At 44.1% G+C, this 19,255-nt stretch overlaps 1 protein-coding gene across 4 annotated transcripts; it reads left to right on the forward strand.

Annotated features, from left to right (window-relative positions):
- The first annotated feature begins 661 nt into the window (after window positions 1-661).
- nap1l1 (nucleosome assembly protein 1-like 1) lies at window positions 662-19,160 on the forward strand. 4 transcript variants are annotated; one of them, XM_076151067.1, is made up of 16 exons: window positions 662-775; window positions 2,202-2,294; window positions 5,712-5,744; window positions 6,782-6,870; window positions 8,631-8,733; window positions 10,391-10,532; window positions 11,705-11,797; window positions 12,208-12,336; window positions 12,868-12,939; window positions 13,042-13,181; window positions 13,365-13,510; window positions 13,621-13,640; window positions 13,749-13,871; window positions 14,036-14,068; window positions 14,172-14,222; window positions 17,194-19,160. In XM_076151067.1, the coding sequence occupies exons 3-16, from the start codon at window positions 5,734-5,736 to the stop codon at window positions 17,230-17,232; spliced, it is 1,191 nt and encodes a 396-aa protein (XP_076007182.1). In that variant the 5' UTR covers window positions 662-775; window positions 2,202-2,294; window positions 5,712-5,733; the 3' UTR covers window positions 17,233-19,160. The 4 variants fall into 4 exon arrangements, with proteins under 4 accessions (XP_076007182.1, XP_076007175.1, XP_076007189.1 ...); XM_076151060.1 differs by lacking the exon at window positions 2,202-2,294 and having other exon boundaries at window positions 666-775; XM_076151074.1 differs by lacking the exon at window positions 2,202-2,294 and having other exon boundaries at window positions 666-775; window positions 11,705-11,785.
- Window positions 19,161-19,255: the final 95 nt, after the last annotated feature.

Raw genomic sequence — 19,255 nt, forward strand, 5'->3', positions numbered from 1 at the left:
ACTTCAGATTTTTTCTTATTTCAAACAAGCCTTTGAGGGGACTAAAGCTGTAAACAAACATCCATCCATCGTACCCTCTTTAACTACATTCACTATGCCCTTGAGTAAGGCATGGGAGTCTCCAGTTGTGGTGAGCACCCACTCTAAAAGAAGAAAGTCAGCCTCTACAATCTACACTTATTATCATTATTATTGTTTATTCCTGCTCTGCTGGCCAGACATGACTCAGGGAAATATTTGCTTTTCTGACTCCCTGACATGATTGCCACTCAGGGGAAGACTTCCTCTTGTGGGAAAGTGTTGGATGACATTCATGACCTTTGGGCACCTGCCAGATATTGAGGGATGATGCTGAGCAGTGTGCTGGGTGTTAGTAACACTGTGGCTGGTGCTTGATGGTGGATGAATCACACTGCTATCATCACAGTTTCTCTGACACTGTTGATGATGATGAGAATGAATGAGGAGGAAGACACCTTCTCCAATCAAATGAAGATGATGATGATGATGATGATGATAATAATAATAATAATATTCTCCCCGCCACTGCCACCCTTCTCCTCCTTCCTCTCAGGGACCCTCACCGCCGCCCCTCCCATTCTCAGCGTTGCCCCGGTGACTGCCGGTTTACGTGATGACGTCGGATGTATATGAGCGCGAGCGGCGGGATCCCTCTCCCTTTTACCGCCATCGGAGCGGAGTCTCTATTCTCCCCGGGACCGCTTCACTGCGCAGTGCCACCTCACCCAGTCCAGCCTCCGGACACAGAGCGAAGGTAAGGGTCAGCGCTCGGAAACGGCGTCGGTGTCAACGCCCCGGAGCACCGCGTCCTTCTTAAATATTAAATTCGTAGAACGTCGCGTATTGTACACAAGTAGAGGAAGGCGGTTCTCCCCTGCTAATGCTAGTCAAGTCAGACGGCGGCAGCAGCCATTGAGCCTGGCTCCACCATGATGTGTTAATGTTACGAGTGCAGTAATTTGAAATAACTAACAATGGACTATGTTGTCTTTTACTCTGACACCCGCTGCTTTGGTAATATAGCCACGCAACCGACGATTCCGGCATTTTCGTCACACGTGTCTCGTATCATGTATTTCTGGACTTGACCTTTTTTTTTTAATATGGTTATTAGGGTGGGGAAGTGTGGACGGGACTTCAGCTTATTCCGTGGGAACACACGCCGGGTGGTGTAGCGTTACAAACCGGCATCGCAGCACAAAGGAAGCGGGTTAAACGATGTCACCGTACCATTGGCAGCACTTCCCAACCGGCCCGCATTTGCTAGCACCGTGTCTGTCGAAACTGGTCCTCCCACTTGCTCAGCCTTACAAGTAGTGCGCATCTAGCTAGTAGCACACCAGCTAGCGGGACTAGCCCAGACGGTTGCGGCGACAAGAGTGAGCAGGCCGGCTACAGTTAGCCCGTCTACTTAGTGAAGGGTCGGCTTGTTTGCGGAGGAAGTGACAGGGCTTTGTGCTCTGACGTCTAGAGGGATAAGCGTTTCAACAGGTCGGACGTCTTGTTGGGTGTAAACGAAGTTGAAATGTGCGTTAAGAGTGAGCGGGCATGCGTCCTTCCAGCTCCGTCTCAGTCCAATGATGGGGTGCCGTTTTTGTGCGTGCAACACGTGGTCGCTGGGCTGGATGAGGAGCAAAATCTGGCATCCGAGATCAAATGTCTGTACTTGGTCACTCACCAGTTTCCTAACAGTTGATACTCGTAACATACAGATTACATATCTGAATAGTTTGCCAGATAATTTAGTGGGTATTTGTTGTGTTTAGTGACATTGTGACACTACCCAGGGGCAAAGGTCTCCTATATTCATTTACTGCACAGTAAACGGCACAGATAATGATTCTTTCAGAAAGGGGATAGTCTGATGACAGATGTGGTGGTAATGTAAGAGCCAAATATGAACTAGATTTAGTGGTGTATAAGATTTGTCATCATCGTTGTAGCTATGTTAGTTTGGATGACACCACTGTTGATACTTGTTAGTTAAGATGACATCAATGTTGCAACTTTGCTAGTCTGATGACACCATTATTGTTTATTTAAGTAGCTTTAGAGTCCAACACTGTTTCAGTAATTTCCCTCGGGATAATAAACTTTTATCTTCAGCAACAGGAAGCAACAGTATCTTGACCTTACCGTTGACATTGCAATTTTGTGTTCTGTAATTTAACATTTCAAAGGAAGTTGCCTAGTCTCGTCGCTGTCTGCCAGGCTTACCCCCAAGAAGTGGTATATTTGCCGTGAAGAGGAAAGAAGACTGCCATTGCAATTAAGTATGCCTGGCAATTGACAGTACTCTGCTGTGAATTGCTGCTTTGTCTGTTTTTGTTTTTGTTGACTGAATCTTGCCTTGATTAATCTGTATGGTAATGTGTGAGCCTGTAGCCTGTGTGCCTTTGGAAGTGGAGGTGACATGGACAGGAAATTAGAAACATGACGGAATAGCAGAGTCTGATACACCACCATTAGATACTGTGTTTAAGTGTGCAATATTGTTGAGCCAACACCTTTTAGATGTGTCAACAACCTCCTGAAGAAAAGCAGAAAGGATGTTATTGCAAGGCATTGCTGTTAGGTACAAGTATATAATATTCACCAGTAACTCTTCTGTGTATATGCAATGTGTGTATCAAGAGCAGGTTTGGTCGGTTAGTCTGGTTAGTTCCTGTTGACTCGTCTTGGCCATATCCACACACACCATGGATGCAGCATCTTGCTCTCCCAGTAGCGCATTTTGTCCAAATTGCAGGTTCATGTTTCGGTTGTCCCTTTCTCTATTTCTGTCCTCAGAAAAAAGCAACTATTGACCTCCTCTTGAAATGCTCTGTCATCACATAATGTGTGACAGTCTCTTTTAAAGGTTTGTGTTGCTGTTGAGAGCTTTTCGCAGTATGTTGCCATCAATAATTAAGGCATTGTGGAGAACACAATATTGTTAGAAATGTGGGTGCAATATTGTGATGCACATTGTACAGTTCATGCTCTTGTATTGTCTTTTTTTTAATTGAATTGTGTTGAGCATTTTAAGCCACTAAACAAGCTTCCTGCTCACTACAATACCTGTCTACAATATCCCCTTATGCAAGAAGTAACAATTTGGGGAGCTGTAGTTTTCAGTTCTGGGTTCAGACTCTGCTGTGTTGATAATTGTAGCAACTTAATAAGGGGCTGATTTTCCCATCGGGTGCTAGGTGAATGCAATTATCAAGTTGACAGGAGAGCAGTGCCATTCAGGCACCAGGATTAAGAACTGTTGTCGTTTGTCCCCTGAAAGAATTTGATTTAGATGCATTGAAGTGTTTGGTTTATGGTAAACGGGTTTTTCCCCAGGAAGTACAATGCAAACATCTTATTTTGTTGGATAATAATCAAGTCAGAAAGTGGTTTTGAATGTGACTGGAACTGGCAGGGTGAGATGGGACTCCTTGTCAACAGGGCCAATTTTCCATATAATGAAGAAAACCTAAACTACAGCGACAGATCTAAAACAAAGTCGCAAATGTTTTACTGCAGCCAACAGTAAACTGTTGTATTAGTGTTCATATCCCATTGGAAAAGCTGAAAATTACTTGCAAGTGATGCCACCCAAGGCTGTTTAACCACCACCCAAGGCATAGGGTTTGAATTACAGGTATTTTAATGATTGTGAGTCTTGACACCATCGCCTCCACCTAGGTCATGGTCCGTCTTTAAGGATGCCAATTGTATGTGTCCCGCCAATCTGCCTCCTTGAAAAGACTGTTGTTGTAATCAATCTTTCAAGGGAAGAGGGTTCTGAGAGGAGAGGGTCACAGTGAGGGTTGAGCCACTCTATACTATGGAAATTCTTGCAAGGTTTCCCTTATATTATACATCTTCGCGCAGTGCCTAAGCAGTTTAGTTTCATGTAAGTTTTGCGTCCCAGCCAAACTTACAAGAAAAAACACATTTGAAAATAAAATTGACATAATGCCTGGTGACAAATGCCGGAACATGGCGTTTTCCAGTTCCAATGTTTACATGCCTGAGGAACCCCCGTTTCCTGTAGCATAATGTGCAACAGCTATGATGTGCGTGTCACAGAAAGCGTAGATCTCTTTCAAAGCCCATTTTAATCTAATACTGGTGTTTTTGGTCATTTGGAAAAAAAAATCCTCAGCAGGAGTAGAATCCAACTTTTACCGTGTTTGGAAATGTGACCTTGGTGATTTGGTAGATATGTGTATTCCAAATATTTAAATATCCAAATACTTTATTGAGGACATCTTTTGGGGGGGTTGTTTGTTTCAGCGTCACATTTCTCCTGAGCGTCTGTTCCATTTTGTTTTTTCCCCAGCTGCGGCATTTATGAAAAAGCACATCTGTATTGCTGATATGCCAATATTCCAACAGCATGACGTGCTAAGACAAGAATCTTGATTATCTTGCAGCCCTGCTGATACCGGGAATTTTTAATGTGAATGGGTTTTGCTGTGCTTTGGTCTAAAGCTCAAATACACAGTCAGTGAAACGTGTTTACGGGTGCATAGGGTTCCTTGTGTATGCATTTCTTTATGCATTTCCACCTGGATGGTAGTGCACACACAGCTATTGTTTTTGAGGAGTAGGATTACTTAGTTTCTTTCACTTAAAGCTGATGGTGTGTAGGTTTTTAGGCCCTTAATGTGGTTGCATAGTTAACTCATGTTATGTGTCTGTTGGGATAAAAAGCATGTAGACAGGATTTTCCCATCTAAGAATTGACAGCTTTCACTTAGGCCACAAAACGCTATCATGATAGACAGCTCTGTCATATGACTGTATTTTATTATTTGTGACTGGTTGTGGTGTGTGATACATGATTCCTATATATTCCTGTTGCCGCAGTGGGATGTCTTTACTGTAAGAAAGGACTGGGAAATATTATCGGTAATGAGTCCACTCGTCTGCTTATATTAACATTGTCATATTTCAAACAGCCTTCGTGGTGTTGGTTTAGGAAAGTCACACGGTCTCAGTTTTATCTCACATACTTATCTGACATTTTGGAGCCATCTTAACCATTACGTTGATTTAGACCTCTACAACATAGCATACAAGAGCTGGGCTACACTGGAACAAGACGTCACAAGTCAAATGGAAAATGTCCATAAGCATTGGTGGTGGATTATCATAAGTGACTCAAAATGGGTGAAACTACTTGATGATCGCTGTCACAAAGGCCGTCATTACATGACTTAAAGCAGATTATCATTTGAGTAGGATTTCTGCCAAATATACATGTTTCTACAACTGCAATGTGTAATCACAGACATGAAGGAATTACTTTAGACAATGCATCTTGTTCAACCTCAAATATAAGTTAAGATTCTTATGTATTTTATTCACTCCATTTTCTTTCTGTTGGCGATCTCAGTTTATTTGACTTTCCCGCTTCAGCTCACAGACTGGTCAGGAAGCACAGGGGACCTGGGTTATTACCAACTTCAGGGTTCACTTCTATCTGTACGTTACGAGAACTGGGGGACATGACTTGCTTCTTGAGGAGCAGCAAGCCTTTAGTTTTACAGCCAGATTAATTAACATTGGACAGCTATTAAAACGGCCCCTCTCAACTGCCAATCTTCCAATGCCCACTTTGGGCTTTGACACCACCCTTACTAAGAATGACTAGTTACCAGCATGCAGATGTCTAACTTTGTCCAACCTTTTTTTTTCTTTTTATCTTTTAGCAACTCTTGAGACTCTGCAAAGATGGCAGACAAGTAAGTACATACACACTGTTTGCTCCATGCTTGCACCAATGCAACTTATCATGAGTCAATTTTTTTTCACAAATATTGGCGTTTATTCGGACACACCCGAGGAACGTCTCGGTGCCAACATCCCATTTAGTCGATGCTTTTACTCACTGCTCTAGGACTTTTTGATGGTATGCATTGCTGTTGATGGACACAGAATGCCGTTGGTAATTCATTCATTCTGTGACACTTAAATAATGGGATGGACTATTTAGGACATCTAATGCCGACAGGGTTGTTTATGACAACAGTGACCAGTGCGTGCATGCATGCACACCAGCTTTAAAATGTAAACCAGCAGCCTCCTGGACTGGCAGGCCAAGGCTCAGGTTGTGTTTGCCAGCGGCACAAACAAGCTTCAAAACCCCTTCCAACACATGACTGATGGACCTTGACATTGGTCAACCCGTAGTGGGGAGGGGGGGTCACATGATACAAAGGGGGAGGTTATAGATCACGTCTCAATGTCTTGCATGCACATTCACTCACTTCTGTCCACTAATTGAACTGAGTTTATTTAGTCTCTTGCACTGCATTTAGAGTCATGTTTCACTGTAATGAATGGCATCATGGGTAACTGAGTCCATCGTTGAGCTTCTCAGCATCAGAGATTACAATTGTATGTAATTGAGTGAAATCTTTGTTCAATCAAATGAAAATGTGTACATGAGCAAGGCACTGCACCGGCACCAGGCTGATCTTCATGAGCAGCTTCTATGTGTGAATGTGTAGCTACCTGAGTGTGTGTGCTTGGATTGATTTCTGTTGAACGGTCTCACCAATCGGCTTTTTAGAATGGAAAAGGAGCTTGAGCAGTATTTGGTCAGCTGCCTAAGGGGCTGTGAGAGTCGCCAATCTTGCTGGCAGCCACAGTCTAAATATGCCAGAAGCTGTTTGGTGGCTGGTGGTAATTCCCTGCCCTCATAAACACTCTGAGGCGTCTGTGTTTTGGCTGACCTTCCCCTTCTGATTTTCCTCCTCTTCTGTGGCTCCGTGAGCAGCAAAGACCAAGCTGAGATGGACCCGGCAGATATGGAGGACGTGGAGGAAGTGGAAGAGGAGGAGACGGGAGAAGATGAAAACAGCAAAGGTACAGTCCTACAAAAACAGAGCTGCAGATAATTGCTGGTGTAATTATGGTTAATGAAAACCATCTTGAGTCATCTTGTGCAGAGACAACTTGACATATATAAAATGTTACTGTCATCGTAGAAGTCTGGAGTATCCGTCCTAAGGCCCAGATACGAGCAGTGGGGCCCTAAACTGTTTTATTTTAGGATGTAGAAGTTGTTTATGCATCCTTTGAAGCTCAATTAATGATTCAGATGGTTTCTCGTGTATTAGTCTGCTCCCAGTGCATTGTGAATAGATTTAGATGGCTGTTTGGCCCTGTCTATTTTTAGCAAGCTTGAAAAGAGTTTTAAAAGCCCCGACTTAAAGGAGCACTCCGTCCCACTGCGTAGGACTGATCTGTCATAGCCGCCACGCTCATAGGGAAGCTTTGCATGAGCTCTAGAAGCAGAGTGAGGATTATAAATGCATGACTAATAAACACTCGGCTTGCTACTGCTTACATGCAGTGCAAACGCTTGTTGGGGCACTTCACAAATTTCCCATATCGCATATTCACACTTCACAGATGCAGTGGGAATCTTGAGTTTTTCCAAAACAAATGGCTAAACTAAACATGCTTCTGTCAGTCTAAATTACACACAGTATCCACCATTTACACATCTAGATAACTCACTCAACGTGTCTCTTTGTGTATCAAAATGTATGAACAAGGCTAAGAGTAGAGTGGATATATTAATGACCTCCACATTAATGACCTCAAGAAGAGGCATGCCACGATTTTTACATCAAACATTCATGTGCATTAAGACAGGAACGTGTTTGTTTGACTTGATGCACAGCTCAGCTACGCTCGCTGAATATGCGTCCCAAGGGAAATGCCAAGGCTGTGTCGGCATTGAAAAGTGACTGCAAGTCCTTCTAATCTGCTCACCTGTCAACAGCAATCTCCCTGAGCTTTGACGGGTGCACACAATATGTCACATTTAGATTGTACCGACTGTCACCTGGCATAACGGGAGTGCACTCTCCATTACTGACTGCCACCCGTCTATGCAGCATTTGCTCACACCAATAACGCGACGTGATTCAGCTGTTCAGGCTAAGCGCATCCGGCAGGCACGGACTGACACAGACGCTCACACACCTAAGTGACGGCTCCCTTATGCTTGTGTATGTGAGTGAAAGTCTGTCAGCAGTGGAGCAGTGTAATTTTTGCTTCCTATACTTTTTCTTTTTCTTAACACACACATGAAAATAAATAGACCTGTCAGTTTACCTTCTGTCATTCCACAAAATTTGTATTACTGCCACCTTTTTAAATATAGGCTTGGATGGCTTAGTGAACTGCAGGCAGGAATCCCCTCTTTCTGGTTTTATCTGGGCATGATCTCTGTAGGGTGTGCCAACTAGAAAACAGAAGTATTTAACACAGTGCTGAAAGTGCAGTATGCCTCAAATAAAGGAGTACCGAGTCATAATATTGATGAGTAGAAACTCCAAATCACAAGAGGCTGCTATTCTACAGAAGGGATTTTTGTGCAGTTCCATCATTCCTGACCTCGATAGAGCTGCTTTGTCAGAGCAGGAGTTAAATTTAACAGAACCAACCGACTCAATCTTGTTCTCGTCGAAATATCAGCAATTTAACCTTTGTATGCTCCTTGAAGTTGACATTTTACACTACATTGTGATTGATAACCGCTTTTTCCTGCTAACACAGTTCAGTTAATTCATCTGCCTTCATATTGTACTCTTGACTCTTGTGTGTGTGTGCAGCTCGCCAGCTGACCGTGCAAATGATGCAGAATCCACAGATCCTGGCTGCATTGCAGGAAAGGCTTGACGGTCTGAACGGCTCACCGTCAGGGTACATGGAGAGGTGAGACATGATCTGAACAAGTTTGATTTAAGGAACTTTACTGTGGCGTTTCCAATTTGCAATGAAAACTCGTGAAGTTGCCCCCAACTACTGTAATCTTATGTGATACCAGAGCTTATATTCTCCAGGCAGGGATTTGGAAAAAATTGTGTTCTAGAAATTAATGATTTAGATGCAAATTGTATATTCTAAGGTGAAGCAATCAGACCTTTTATAATCAGACAATCGCAGAGTTGTAAATCAAAGTACGGCACCGGAATCGGTCTTGACTACAACAGAGTAAAGTGACTAAAAATACACTTTACATTCCTGGAAACATCCGACATTTAAAATGAGCAGGAGGGCACAAAACCCTGGCTATTTCTGGAATGCCTTTTTTTTCATTTCACAGGAATGAATAAAAGTGGCTAAAATGCCTGTTAAAGTTATTGCCGTGGCATTTTGCACTGTGGCTAGAATACTTCATCATTCTCTAGCAAAAACTCTAGCCAGATGGAGTTCACCAATCAAAAGTAATGCTTTTTGGAGGAGATCCTCCCAAAATGCCACGAAGACTTCCAGTTCATATTCTGTCATCAAAGCGATAGCCTGTAGAAGTGCCAGGGCGCAAATGAAGCAAATGAAGGGAGGAAAAAGTTGGCGTCTGTGCCTCCGCGATGCTGTTTAAAGGCAGCCTCAGCTGGAGGGGGGGGGCACGCTGCCCGTCGCCCTCCTCCACAGCAGCACCATCAGTAAGCAGCTCTTTGATCCACTCGTCAGGCCTTTGGCACTCAACGACAAATTTGAGCTCACCAGTTGGGGCGTCCAGGCACGTAGGACCGAAGATGTTTCCATTCCCGGGCGGTGCACAATATTTACATGGCCATACGGTCTCTGTGCAGCCTCTCAATGCTTCCCGATGCATTTGGGATGCATAATGTCATTTTCAGATGTTCTGTGCCAAGAAGTGTATTCTAGATATGCCAGGCTGTTCAAAATCCTTAAAGACCCATTAAGAATTGAAGATAAAAGAAACACCTTTTAAATTGGAACAATGTTTAGGCGCCTGCTGTTATACACACCAGGTGCCAAGCCGCGATAAAGCAATAAATCTGTACAAATGAAACAAATCTCAATAAAGCCTGTCCTTGGCATAGTTTCACTTGGTTCAAAGTGGCTGCTTGGATGGCCAACCTGAGTTATTGACTCTCCTCTTGGGGAAAGCACCGCTCTGCTCTAAAGCTCTCAGCAGATCAAAGTCTCTCTGTCGGTGGCATTTTCACCCCAGTAACCACACATTCTGTGTAAGACTACAAGGTTGGGGAACCAAAATGTTAAGCCAAGTATTTAAAATGCCTTTTGAGTTTTGCATTGCGCAATATGCCTGCATAGACCTGATTAAAATGTTTGAGTTTGTTTTTTTCCTGAAATACAATGATTCGGTTTGATATGTATGATTGTATTTCTTTTGGATAAATGGGTAGAAGCTTTATTTACTGTAAAGAACAATCACTTCACTGCAACTCTGACACATTTTAGCTTGTGATTATCTGTAATGTAAGGGCAAAGGGAAATGTACCAATGTTCTATATTGCAATATCTGAAAATGTACTGAAATCCCCAAAAATGGAGAATATGTTTACTGGATTAACAACAATCTTCTCGTTTTGTCCCACAGTTTACCAAAGGTCGTTAAGAGACGTGTCAACGCCCTCAAGAACCTCCAGGTCAAATGCGCTCACATCGAGGCAAAGTTCTATGAAGAAGTACATGAACTGGAGAGAAAGTACGCCGCTCTCTACCAGCCCCTCTTCGACAAAGTACGTAACTTTATACATCTTGCCGAGTAGACACAGTGTCGCTGCTACAGTTGTCCAGCTATGCAGGGTTCTGGTTGTTGGATCAGGCTGAATTCCTACTAGCTTGTGTAGTTGTTGTAGTTGTGTAAGCGGAATGGCCCGGCACTCTGCTCACTTAAGGAATCTGAATACTTCACACATCATATACTTCATACGTGAGCCAACCTTTCTAACTGCTGGTTGAAATGATGGTGGTGGTTATTTTTTTTGGAAAGGGTTAAAAACATGCTGTCACACTGAATTTATTTCAAACCCTGAAATGGACAAATTGACCCCGCAGCAGGGATGATTTATTAAGGGACTGAGGTGAACTTGTACGTGCAGATGGCCCCATTCACTCTTGCACTTCCTGGCTCGCCCCCTGCATTCTGAATAACAGGGACATTGAAACGCAAGGCTGTTCTCACAGTCGTTGTCTCGAGTCTTAACGTTGCCGTTGACGCATTCTGCCTCAGCATCTGTAACCCTGATCAGGCTAGCATGTTTATGCCCATTTGTACTGCTGTCCTTCCCATCAGACAACCTCCCATCTCAAGTCTTAACAATGTCCTTGACCTGCTTCAACGTGCAGGACTCGTGAGGTGATAACTGTGTTGTATTGATATCTAGTGTGCAATCCAGTCTGGCGTGTTCTGCGCTGACCCTGTTCTGAGATTTTCAAACACTGTAGCATGTTAAGCCCTTTGTCATTACTACAGAGTTGACCCTGCACTCAACCCTGCCCTTGATCAGATTTAAGACGAGTCGAGTTACACCAGCAGGCGGTGGTTCACATCAACAATGGCCCCGTTTCCTGCCTCACTAAGCGGTGTTAACAGGAGATTGGTTTGCATGTTAACTGCGGGTTTACCGAGATAAAGCGACCACGTCTTGTCCCACGTCCAGGATTGAAACCCAGTACGGTTTTAAAGAGTATATGGAGTAACGTGTCTATGTGGATGAAATGAATGCTTTGAGTAGAACCCGTTTGAACATATATGGAAATATACCTACTGGAGGACCTTTCTTGTATTGCCTTATTTTCTTGCACTTTTATGTTTTTCAGCATCAAATATTGCAATAAATAAAGCACTAATTAATCAGCGATGCATTACTTGAGTGTCACGACTTTAACCTCTTCTTGTTCCTCGCAGAGAAGCGAGATCGTGAAAGCAGCCTACGAGCCCACAGATGAGGAGTGCGAGTGGAAAACGGAGGAGGAGGAAGAGCTGACAGTAAGTAAGCAGGTACAGGTGACGTATACACCTGCATGCCAGTCCTGTCTCACTGATCACACACGGTCTCACACAACAGATCTCGATACTCGTCTGTTGCTGTTCACATTTGATTAATGCATGTGGATTATTTTATCCACACCATCTTGTTAATGCTTCGATATCTGATATAGTTGTTTCTATTACTACCACTGGTTTTTACGTATCTGGGATGCAAAGCAGCACTGCACTGACATTTAAATATAAGTTATGTAATGATTTTTGAATGGAGCCAAATCTCCTGCTCGACTCTGTCTTGCTCATCTAGTCCTCAGTGCAGTCTGCCATCTTCTTACATGAAGGCTCCTCAATATGGTGCAAGGTGTTCTTTTTTAGTAAGTGCTATTTTAAACAGAAAGTGCTTGTCCCCCCTCTTCAATCAGGAGGAGATGAAGGAGAAGGCCAAGCTGGAGGAGGAGAAGAAGGACGAGGAAAAGGAAGACCCCAAAGGAATCCCAGAGTTCTGGTTAACGGTGTTCAAAAACGTGGACCTGCTCAGTGACATGCTGCAGGTAGGCTCGCCCTGGCTGCTGGTCGAAAATGGGTCAAGCCACAAAGAAGCTCCTCCTAGCACAGAACGCCGCAGACTTTGCTGCCACCTGCTGGCCAAATAGTGTACTCCTGTCGGAAGGATTAAATACAAGGGACACAAAAACAAGCTATAACACATAAAGAAAAAATAACAATGTCTCAGTAAGAAGTGGGCACACAGGAACTACACACACCTGATTAAATGACCCCAACAGCAAGAGGTCAATTGGCTCCGTTGTGCTGTGGAGGCACATTGCTGACCTGGCGTCGGTCCATTTGTCTCCACAGAAGGGAAAGGTCAACTGCAAAGCAAGACAAAGTTATTCTGAGCGCTCACCTTTGAGGACACATTTCTACCCAAATTGGAGGAGATGATAAATGCCCGCTTCTTTAGGGGGGCGGGGCTGATTGATGTTCTGGTGTTCGAACACATCACTAGGATACTTGGTGTACGTGGTATCCTTAGTACCAGGAGACATTTAAATGACATGCTTTGTTTTATTCTTCTTCAGGAACATGATGAACCCATCCTTAAACATTTACAAGATATCAAGGTGATGTTCTCAGACCCCGGGCAGCCCATGGTGAGTTGGCCTGATGCTCTGCACCAGGACAGATTGAACGGTTGACTTTGGCAGTCTTTCTTGTGTAAGCCACAATGGTGATGTCCTTCCGTCTCATTCCAGAGTTTCACATTAGAGTTCCACTTCGAGCCAAATGAGTTCTTCACGAACACAGTGCTGACAAAAACCTACAAGATGAGGTCGGAGCCAGACGAGAGTGACCCCTTCTCCTTCGATGGGCCAGAGATTATGTGCTGCACAGGGTGAGGCTGTCTTCTGTACCACTTCCTCCCTCAGTGTTGTTAAACAGCCATATGGGGTTGGTTATGAAAAGGATGGAAGAGTAGAGTATGCCTAAGATAAATCAAAGTTGTCACTCAGAATTGATAGTTGGAGTCCCAAAGCCTCAAGCTCTCTCTTCTCCCATCCTCCTGTCTCCCCCGCAGTTGCACGATTGAATGGACAAAGGGTAAGAACGTCACATTGAAAACAATCAAGAAGAAACAGAAGCACAAGGGCCGCGGCACAGTCAGGACGGTCACCAAAACCATCCCCAACGACTCCTTCTTCAACTTCTTCGCCCCACCAGAAGGTGAAAATTCACATTGCTTCAGTTTGTTGTTGCTCTATTAAAATCTTTGTTTTCATGTAGATGCTCGCATACATAATTTAACTTCACTCCTTTTCTTTTGTGTTTTGCAGTTCCAGAAAATGGAGAGTTGGTAAGTGAATATTTTCTTTGCATTGAACAGCTTTAAACGTGACTCAAAGGCACACGTCGGACACATTTAGGAACATTGCGCGTACTTACGGAGCCCGTTTGCCTTCAGGATGAAGACGCAGAAGCCGTCCTGGCCGCTGACTTCGAAATTGGCCACTTCATCCGTGAGCGCATCGTTCCCCGGGCTGTGCTGTACTTCACAGGCGAGGCCATAGAGGACGACGATGACGATGTGAGTGGCAGCGTCTGATCTCTGAAGTCCCGTCTTTGTGTGTTACGGCTTTGTTTGGTTTTATCTGTGATGTTAAAGACGAGAATAAGAGTTGTTTGTGACAGCTGATAATAACATGGACTCTGTTGATGAGTTTGTGGCTAATTGGTTTGTTTGATTTGCAGTACGATGAAGAGGGGGAGGAGGCAGATGATGAGGTAAGACTAAACAGAACTGTATTAAAAAAGTTGGTGATGTCACTGCAGTGAAAGATGAGCCTTTGTCCCAAGGAAAGCCCTTAACTTAAATTGTTCTGCTCAGGAAGGAGAGGAGGAGGCTGATGAGGAGAATGACCCCGACTATGATCCCAAGGTGAGCGCGCGCGCGCGCGCGCGCACACACACACACACACACACACACACACACACACACACACACACACACACACACACACACACACACACACACACACACACACACACACACACACACACACACACACACACTTTACCTTGCACCATTATCGCTGTCCTAAAGAAGTTCTGACTCAGCAGTTCTCAGCCTTGTAGGCTCTCTTTGTCCTTTCCATCCTGCTTATGGGTGAATTGACAGAATGTTAAGCGTTTCCTCTGTCGTCTATTTATTGAGGAAACATTATTAATAACAGTATGTTTTGTTTGTTCAGTGATGAACCTGTGACTGGGTTTGCAAGTAAATGCTACATAAAGAACTCAACCCATCTGGCGACCTCTGGGAGTCCAGAGCTGCTGGCTGAGAACTGCTGCCCTGATGTTTCAACATACAGAATACATACTGTCAAATGCATCTCATTGTACACCAGCTTTTGGTTTGCGTCACCTTTAATTTTGTGTCTGGATCTTGATTTGGCTTGCAGAGAAAGCACGACTAGCGCTTAACTTTCTATTACATTTTTTTGTATATCACTGGTCCTTAACCTGTTCTTGAGCCTGTATTTACTTCATAACTCGGTCAGTTACGTCTGACTGCTGCATGCTGTTACTAAACTCCCTTAACTTGAAGCCAACAGCATGATGCAATATAGTAATGGTAAAGTCAAAGTGAGGACATGAGTGAATGCAAATGAAATGATTACATTTAAATTTAAATAGGAACCTGTGTGCTCTTATGCCTGCTGGAGCGTTTTGACTCTGTTGAGACACATTAATAACAGGTTGCTCTGTATGCTCGGTTGAGTGATGTTTTTTCTGCTATGTTGCCTCAATCAGACGGGAAATGTAGCAGAAAACATTGGTGAATAAACAGAGGGTGTGCAGAAGGGAGAGTTGGGCAGCCTGTTATTTATTTCAAGTATTGACTGAACACAGACGCATCCAATTTTAAGTGCAGGTGTGGTTTTTAAGTAATTACCTGCTTCCTGATTTTATTTCTACTGGTTATTGCAGCGGATTACAGTTTTTGTTGAACATTAGTTGATTAATTGCCTTTATAGCCTTCAGTGAAATGCTCACTGGATGCATTTAACCAGATTGGAGCGTCTTTAAATTTAGTTATCACATGCGGCCATTTGTCCAAATTTATCAGATGTTACAAATGTGAAGAAACCCCAGACACCGTTTAGAACATGAACAGTATTTGTTCCTTTACTGTGTGGAGAGCAAACAATTATTGATCATCAAATCTTGCAAAATCGCTCACTCAAACATGAAATAACAGTTAAGGTAAACGGAACGAACAAAGGCATTATAACCATGAGATCTGAGCGTTATCCCCCATGTTTTCTCCATCATTTGATTGATTTCCTCCTCCACACAAATGACCTTGTAGGCGAAACAGTGCCATAACCAGAGTTGTGTTTTGGTACTGATCCGGCCCGTGTTCTGCCTGAGCGACGGCACGTCAGGCTGGCTTTTGATTGTAAACACCAAAATAAGCCCAGATTAGGGGCTTGTAAGGCGTCCCTGGCTGCACCAAAATTAGCATGACCTGTCTGCTTCCTCTTCGCCGTACCGAGGCCTCTTTGACATTCTGTATTCTGCTAGTTTTTTTGTTTTCTCCTATTCATTAATGTTTCTTCATCTCCAGTCACTTTGGCACCCTATGTCAGCTCCTTTTTTAAATTTTTCCTCACTAGGTTTAAGTGGTGACAGTAGAAAATAACCCTGTCCTGGTAGGTACAGCTTGTGAATTGTCAGCTTACCACCATCATGGTACCCCATCCCCCGCCTCACCCCTCACTTTGTTTTCTTTTCTGGCTCTTCTCCTTTTTGCCCGTATCCATTCACCCCTGTCACCCCTCCACCCTCTCCCGCCGCCGTGCTGCACTCCTCTGATTTACTAACTTCGTGGTTTGCTGTTTTTTTCTAAACGTTGACCCCGTAGTGAGCTCTGCATTTGCACTGTATGGTTTCTGTATGTTGAAGCTACTCCAGCCCCTCCCCCGTTTTTTGTTTTCTTTCTGCCATCTCGACGTCCCGTCCACAAATGCGGGCCAGTTTTGAGTTTCAGGAGGTTTTGTCTGCCTTACGTGTTGAGTTCTGTGCTTTTCTTTTGAATGTCTCCGTGCCGTACCCATTTAAACATCATTGGTCCATTCGTCCATGATCGTTATCCTCCTTTGTGTTAACATGATTGATGTTAACATGATTAAACACACATTGTGCTGCTGTTTCTATATGCATGTGTTAAGTGCCTTTAGACAGGGAGATGTGCTGCCTTAGATAAATGTTTCCCTTTCAGCCTATAGATGGCAGATGGCTATTTCAGCAGTGTTCTTACCTCAGCTGCCATTATAGCAGGACTAACAGCCAGATCTCATCTTCCAGTCAATAGCCCATATCAGTCTGCAGAGAGATGAAGGGCTGCTCCGTGTTGCACTGTGAAGTGTTAGCATAGGGTGTGAAACGCTTTCAACTGAACAAAAACACCACTGAATTTAACAAAAATATATAATCTGGGAAAGTCAAATTTGCAACATCTGGAGTTCACCAGAAACAATATATGGACAAATTGATACCAGGATCTGCAGGACATCCCACTTGTATGTGATGCGTGTAGCAAGGCGCATTAAAACCACGTCTGGAACCTTCCAAGAAATCTTTATGCCCTCAAAACAAGTGCTTTTTCATACCACTCAGGTATTCAATTCACGTGCAGTGTCCTGAACATGATTCTGTATTCTCATGAGTTTATCAGCAATAATAAACGTCGCTGTATTACACTGCTCTAGAAACATTGAGGAAAATCCTTCACAAATGAGTTTAGAAGGGGTCTATTAGTGCTTAGACGGTTTTGTGTGCATGTGTGTGCGTGTGTGTGCTGGAGTGGCGTTCCTCCTAATAACCCCCTGCCCCCCTTCTTGCAGAAGGATGCAGCCCCCCCAGCTGAGTGCAAGCAGCAGTGAGACCTGCCCCGGCTGCCTGGAGGATCAACTGCACTGTAACCGCTTCTCAAATTTAAACAAAAAAACAAAAAAAAACTGACAAAAGGATAAAAATAGATACTTGACCGCCTTATAATGTTTTGTATTTTTCTTGTTAGAGAATTTGAAGAAAAAAAAAAAAAAGGTTTCAAGATTTTTGTTACAAAAACTCATGGTATTATACTGGGAGCTGTGAGGCTCACTATATATAGTATTTTACTAGACCTGTTCTTTCCTCTTCTTCCTCCTTCTCTGTACAATAGATAGAATACAGGTAAAAAAAAAAAAAACTCCCCTCAAAAAGCATGAACATGTCTCTTCACTGCTAAACTAGTTTGGGTCCTTGTGGAGTCTTTTGTTGTTTTTGCTCTTAGACAACAGCTGTGGTTTTGACTGCATCGCGGTAACAACAAATTCATCCCCTTCCTCTCTTCCTCTTTTTCCTCTTCCTGCTACCAAAGCTCCGGGTTGGTCGGTTCCGGTTTCCGAGGTGAATATTTTTAAATTCGTAGCGGGGGAGGGGGGGGCCTTTAGCACTTGTGAAAACAGTAGCGTATCGATCTTTGGCGAGGGAGGGCGGATCGCGACCCTGCAAAGCCGACTGTCGTTCCCAGTTTATGTCATCTTGCTGCGCGAGGGGATCCCGAGGCGGTATCTTGGCTGCTTCCTACGCCACTTCCACTCGACTCTTTTCCACTCCATACATTCCAGTAAGCAGACTGGCCCGGCACCGCGAGTGAACGCTGCCACCTCTCAAAGCGGTGGGCGGAGGATGTGTTTGGTGCTGCTAAATTGAACAGAAATGAAGTTTGTGTCGAGCCCTTCCTCATTTATTCCGTGTTGAGGTCTCTTAACATTCCAGAGAATTCCTGTAGATGAGGAAGAGGATGAGACAGTTTGGCAGGACGGGCCTGTAAGGCGCCTCCTTGCCTGCTTACACCTTGCGCTTCAGGCTCCATGTAGGCTCACAGTGGCGTGACGTCGTATTTTCTATAGCACTTTGTACTACGTGGTGTACCGGTGGCGTCCTCTCTTGTCATCAGTTAGCTGTCTTGTCCCTGTGAGCGGCACTTTTTGTCTCAATGTGACACACCTTGAAAGGGCGTGGAGGGGGGGTGGGGGGCTCTGCACTCTTAACCCTGCTGTGAAAAGTGTGACTTTTTCTATCTGATTTTAAGTGCATTACCTTTTTACTGTGGGAGGCACACTTGGCTTGTTTGGAGAGATGCACTGAAGGAGCAGGTGGTTGGGCAGATGTAGCACAGCAGGTGACGAGGAAGGGAAAGTCAATAATCAGGTTATGAAACATCTGTTGCCATGAGGATCAGGTTCGCCAAGACCACCACTGAAAAATCCCTTGTGCTCAGTTTTTTTTTTTTTGGATAGCAATTCTGCCTTGCCGTCGCCAATTCCTGATGGTCTGAGCGACTGACCTGCCTCAGCCCGGCCCCTGAGGTCATGGTTCATTTTTATCACTGTGAAAGAGTGGAAGCGTGATCCGGCCTTCGCCTGGCCGATGACCCACCATCCCCCCCTCCCACTTTCCCAACCCTCTTCCTTTGTTACCCAGGACGCCATGGAGAAGCATGTCAGAGCAATACTTAAAAGCTAGGAGGGGGACTGAGAAGACAACGTAGCTTTCCCCCCTCCCCACTCCGTTCTCAATGCCTTTCTTTTTTTTAGTTTGCGTTACAGCCAGCTTTTGGTTGTGACGGGCAGGATTGGTGCCCCACTGTGGTGAGCCAGGGTACTTCTTCAATCTGCAGGGAGTATTCAGATAGTTATTGGAAAAGGGCGTGACAGGGTCTGTGTAGGGTCCTGCCGAGCAGCTGTTGTCAAGGCAAAATGCTATGCTACTAATGTACTCAATAACTGTTTGTGTATGTTCATGAATAAATTGGTTAAACGTGTCTGTTGTCCGTGGTGCTTTGTTTGTTGATCATCTTAAATAGTTTTGACATCTACACGTATGAATGCAGTTGTTTGAGAAGCAAATCAACCGAGT

The sequence above is a fragment of the Genypterus blacodes genome, unplaced genomic scaffold (genome assembly GCF_046128005.1).
Source record: "Genypterus blacodes isolate CSIRO-AG114 ecotype Tasmania unplaced genomic scaffold, CSIRO-AGI_Gbla_v1 ptg000007l_1, whole genome shotgun sequence".
In the NCBI taxonomy this organism is placed as follows: domain Eukaryota; kingdom Metazoa; phylum Chordata; class Actinopteri; order Ophidiiformes; family Ophidiidae; genus Genypterus; species Genypterus blacodes.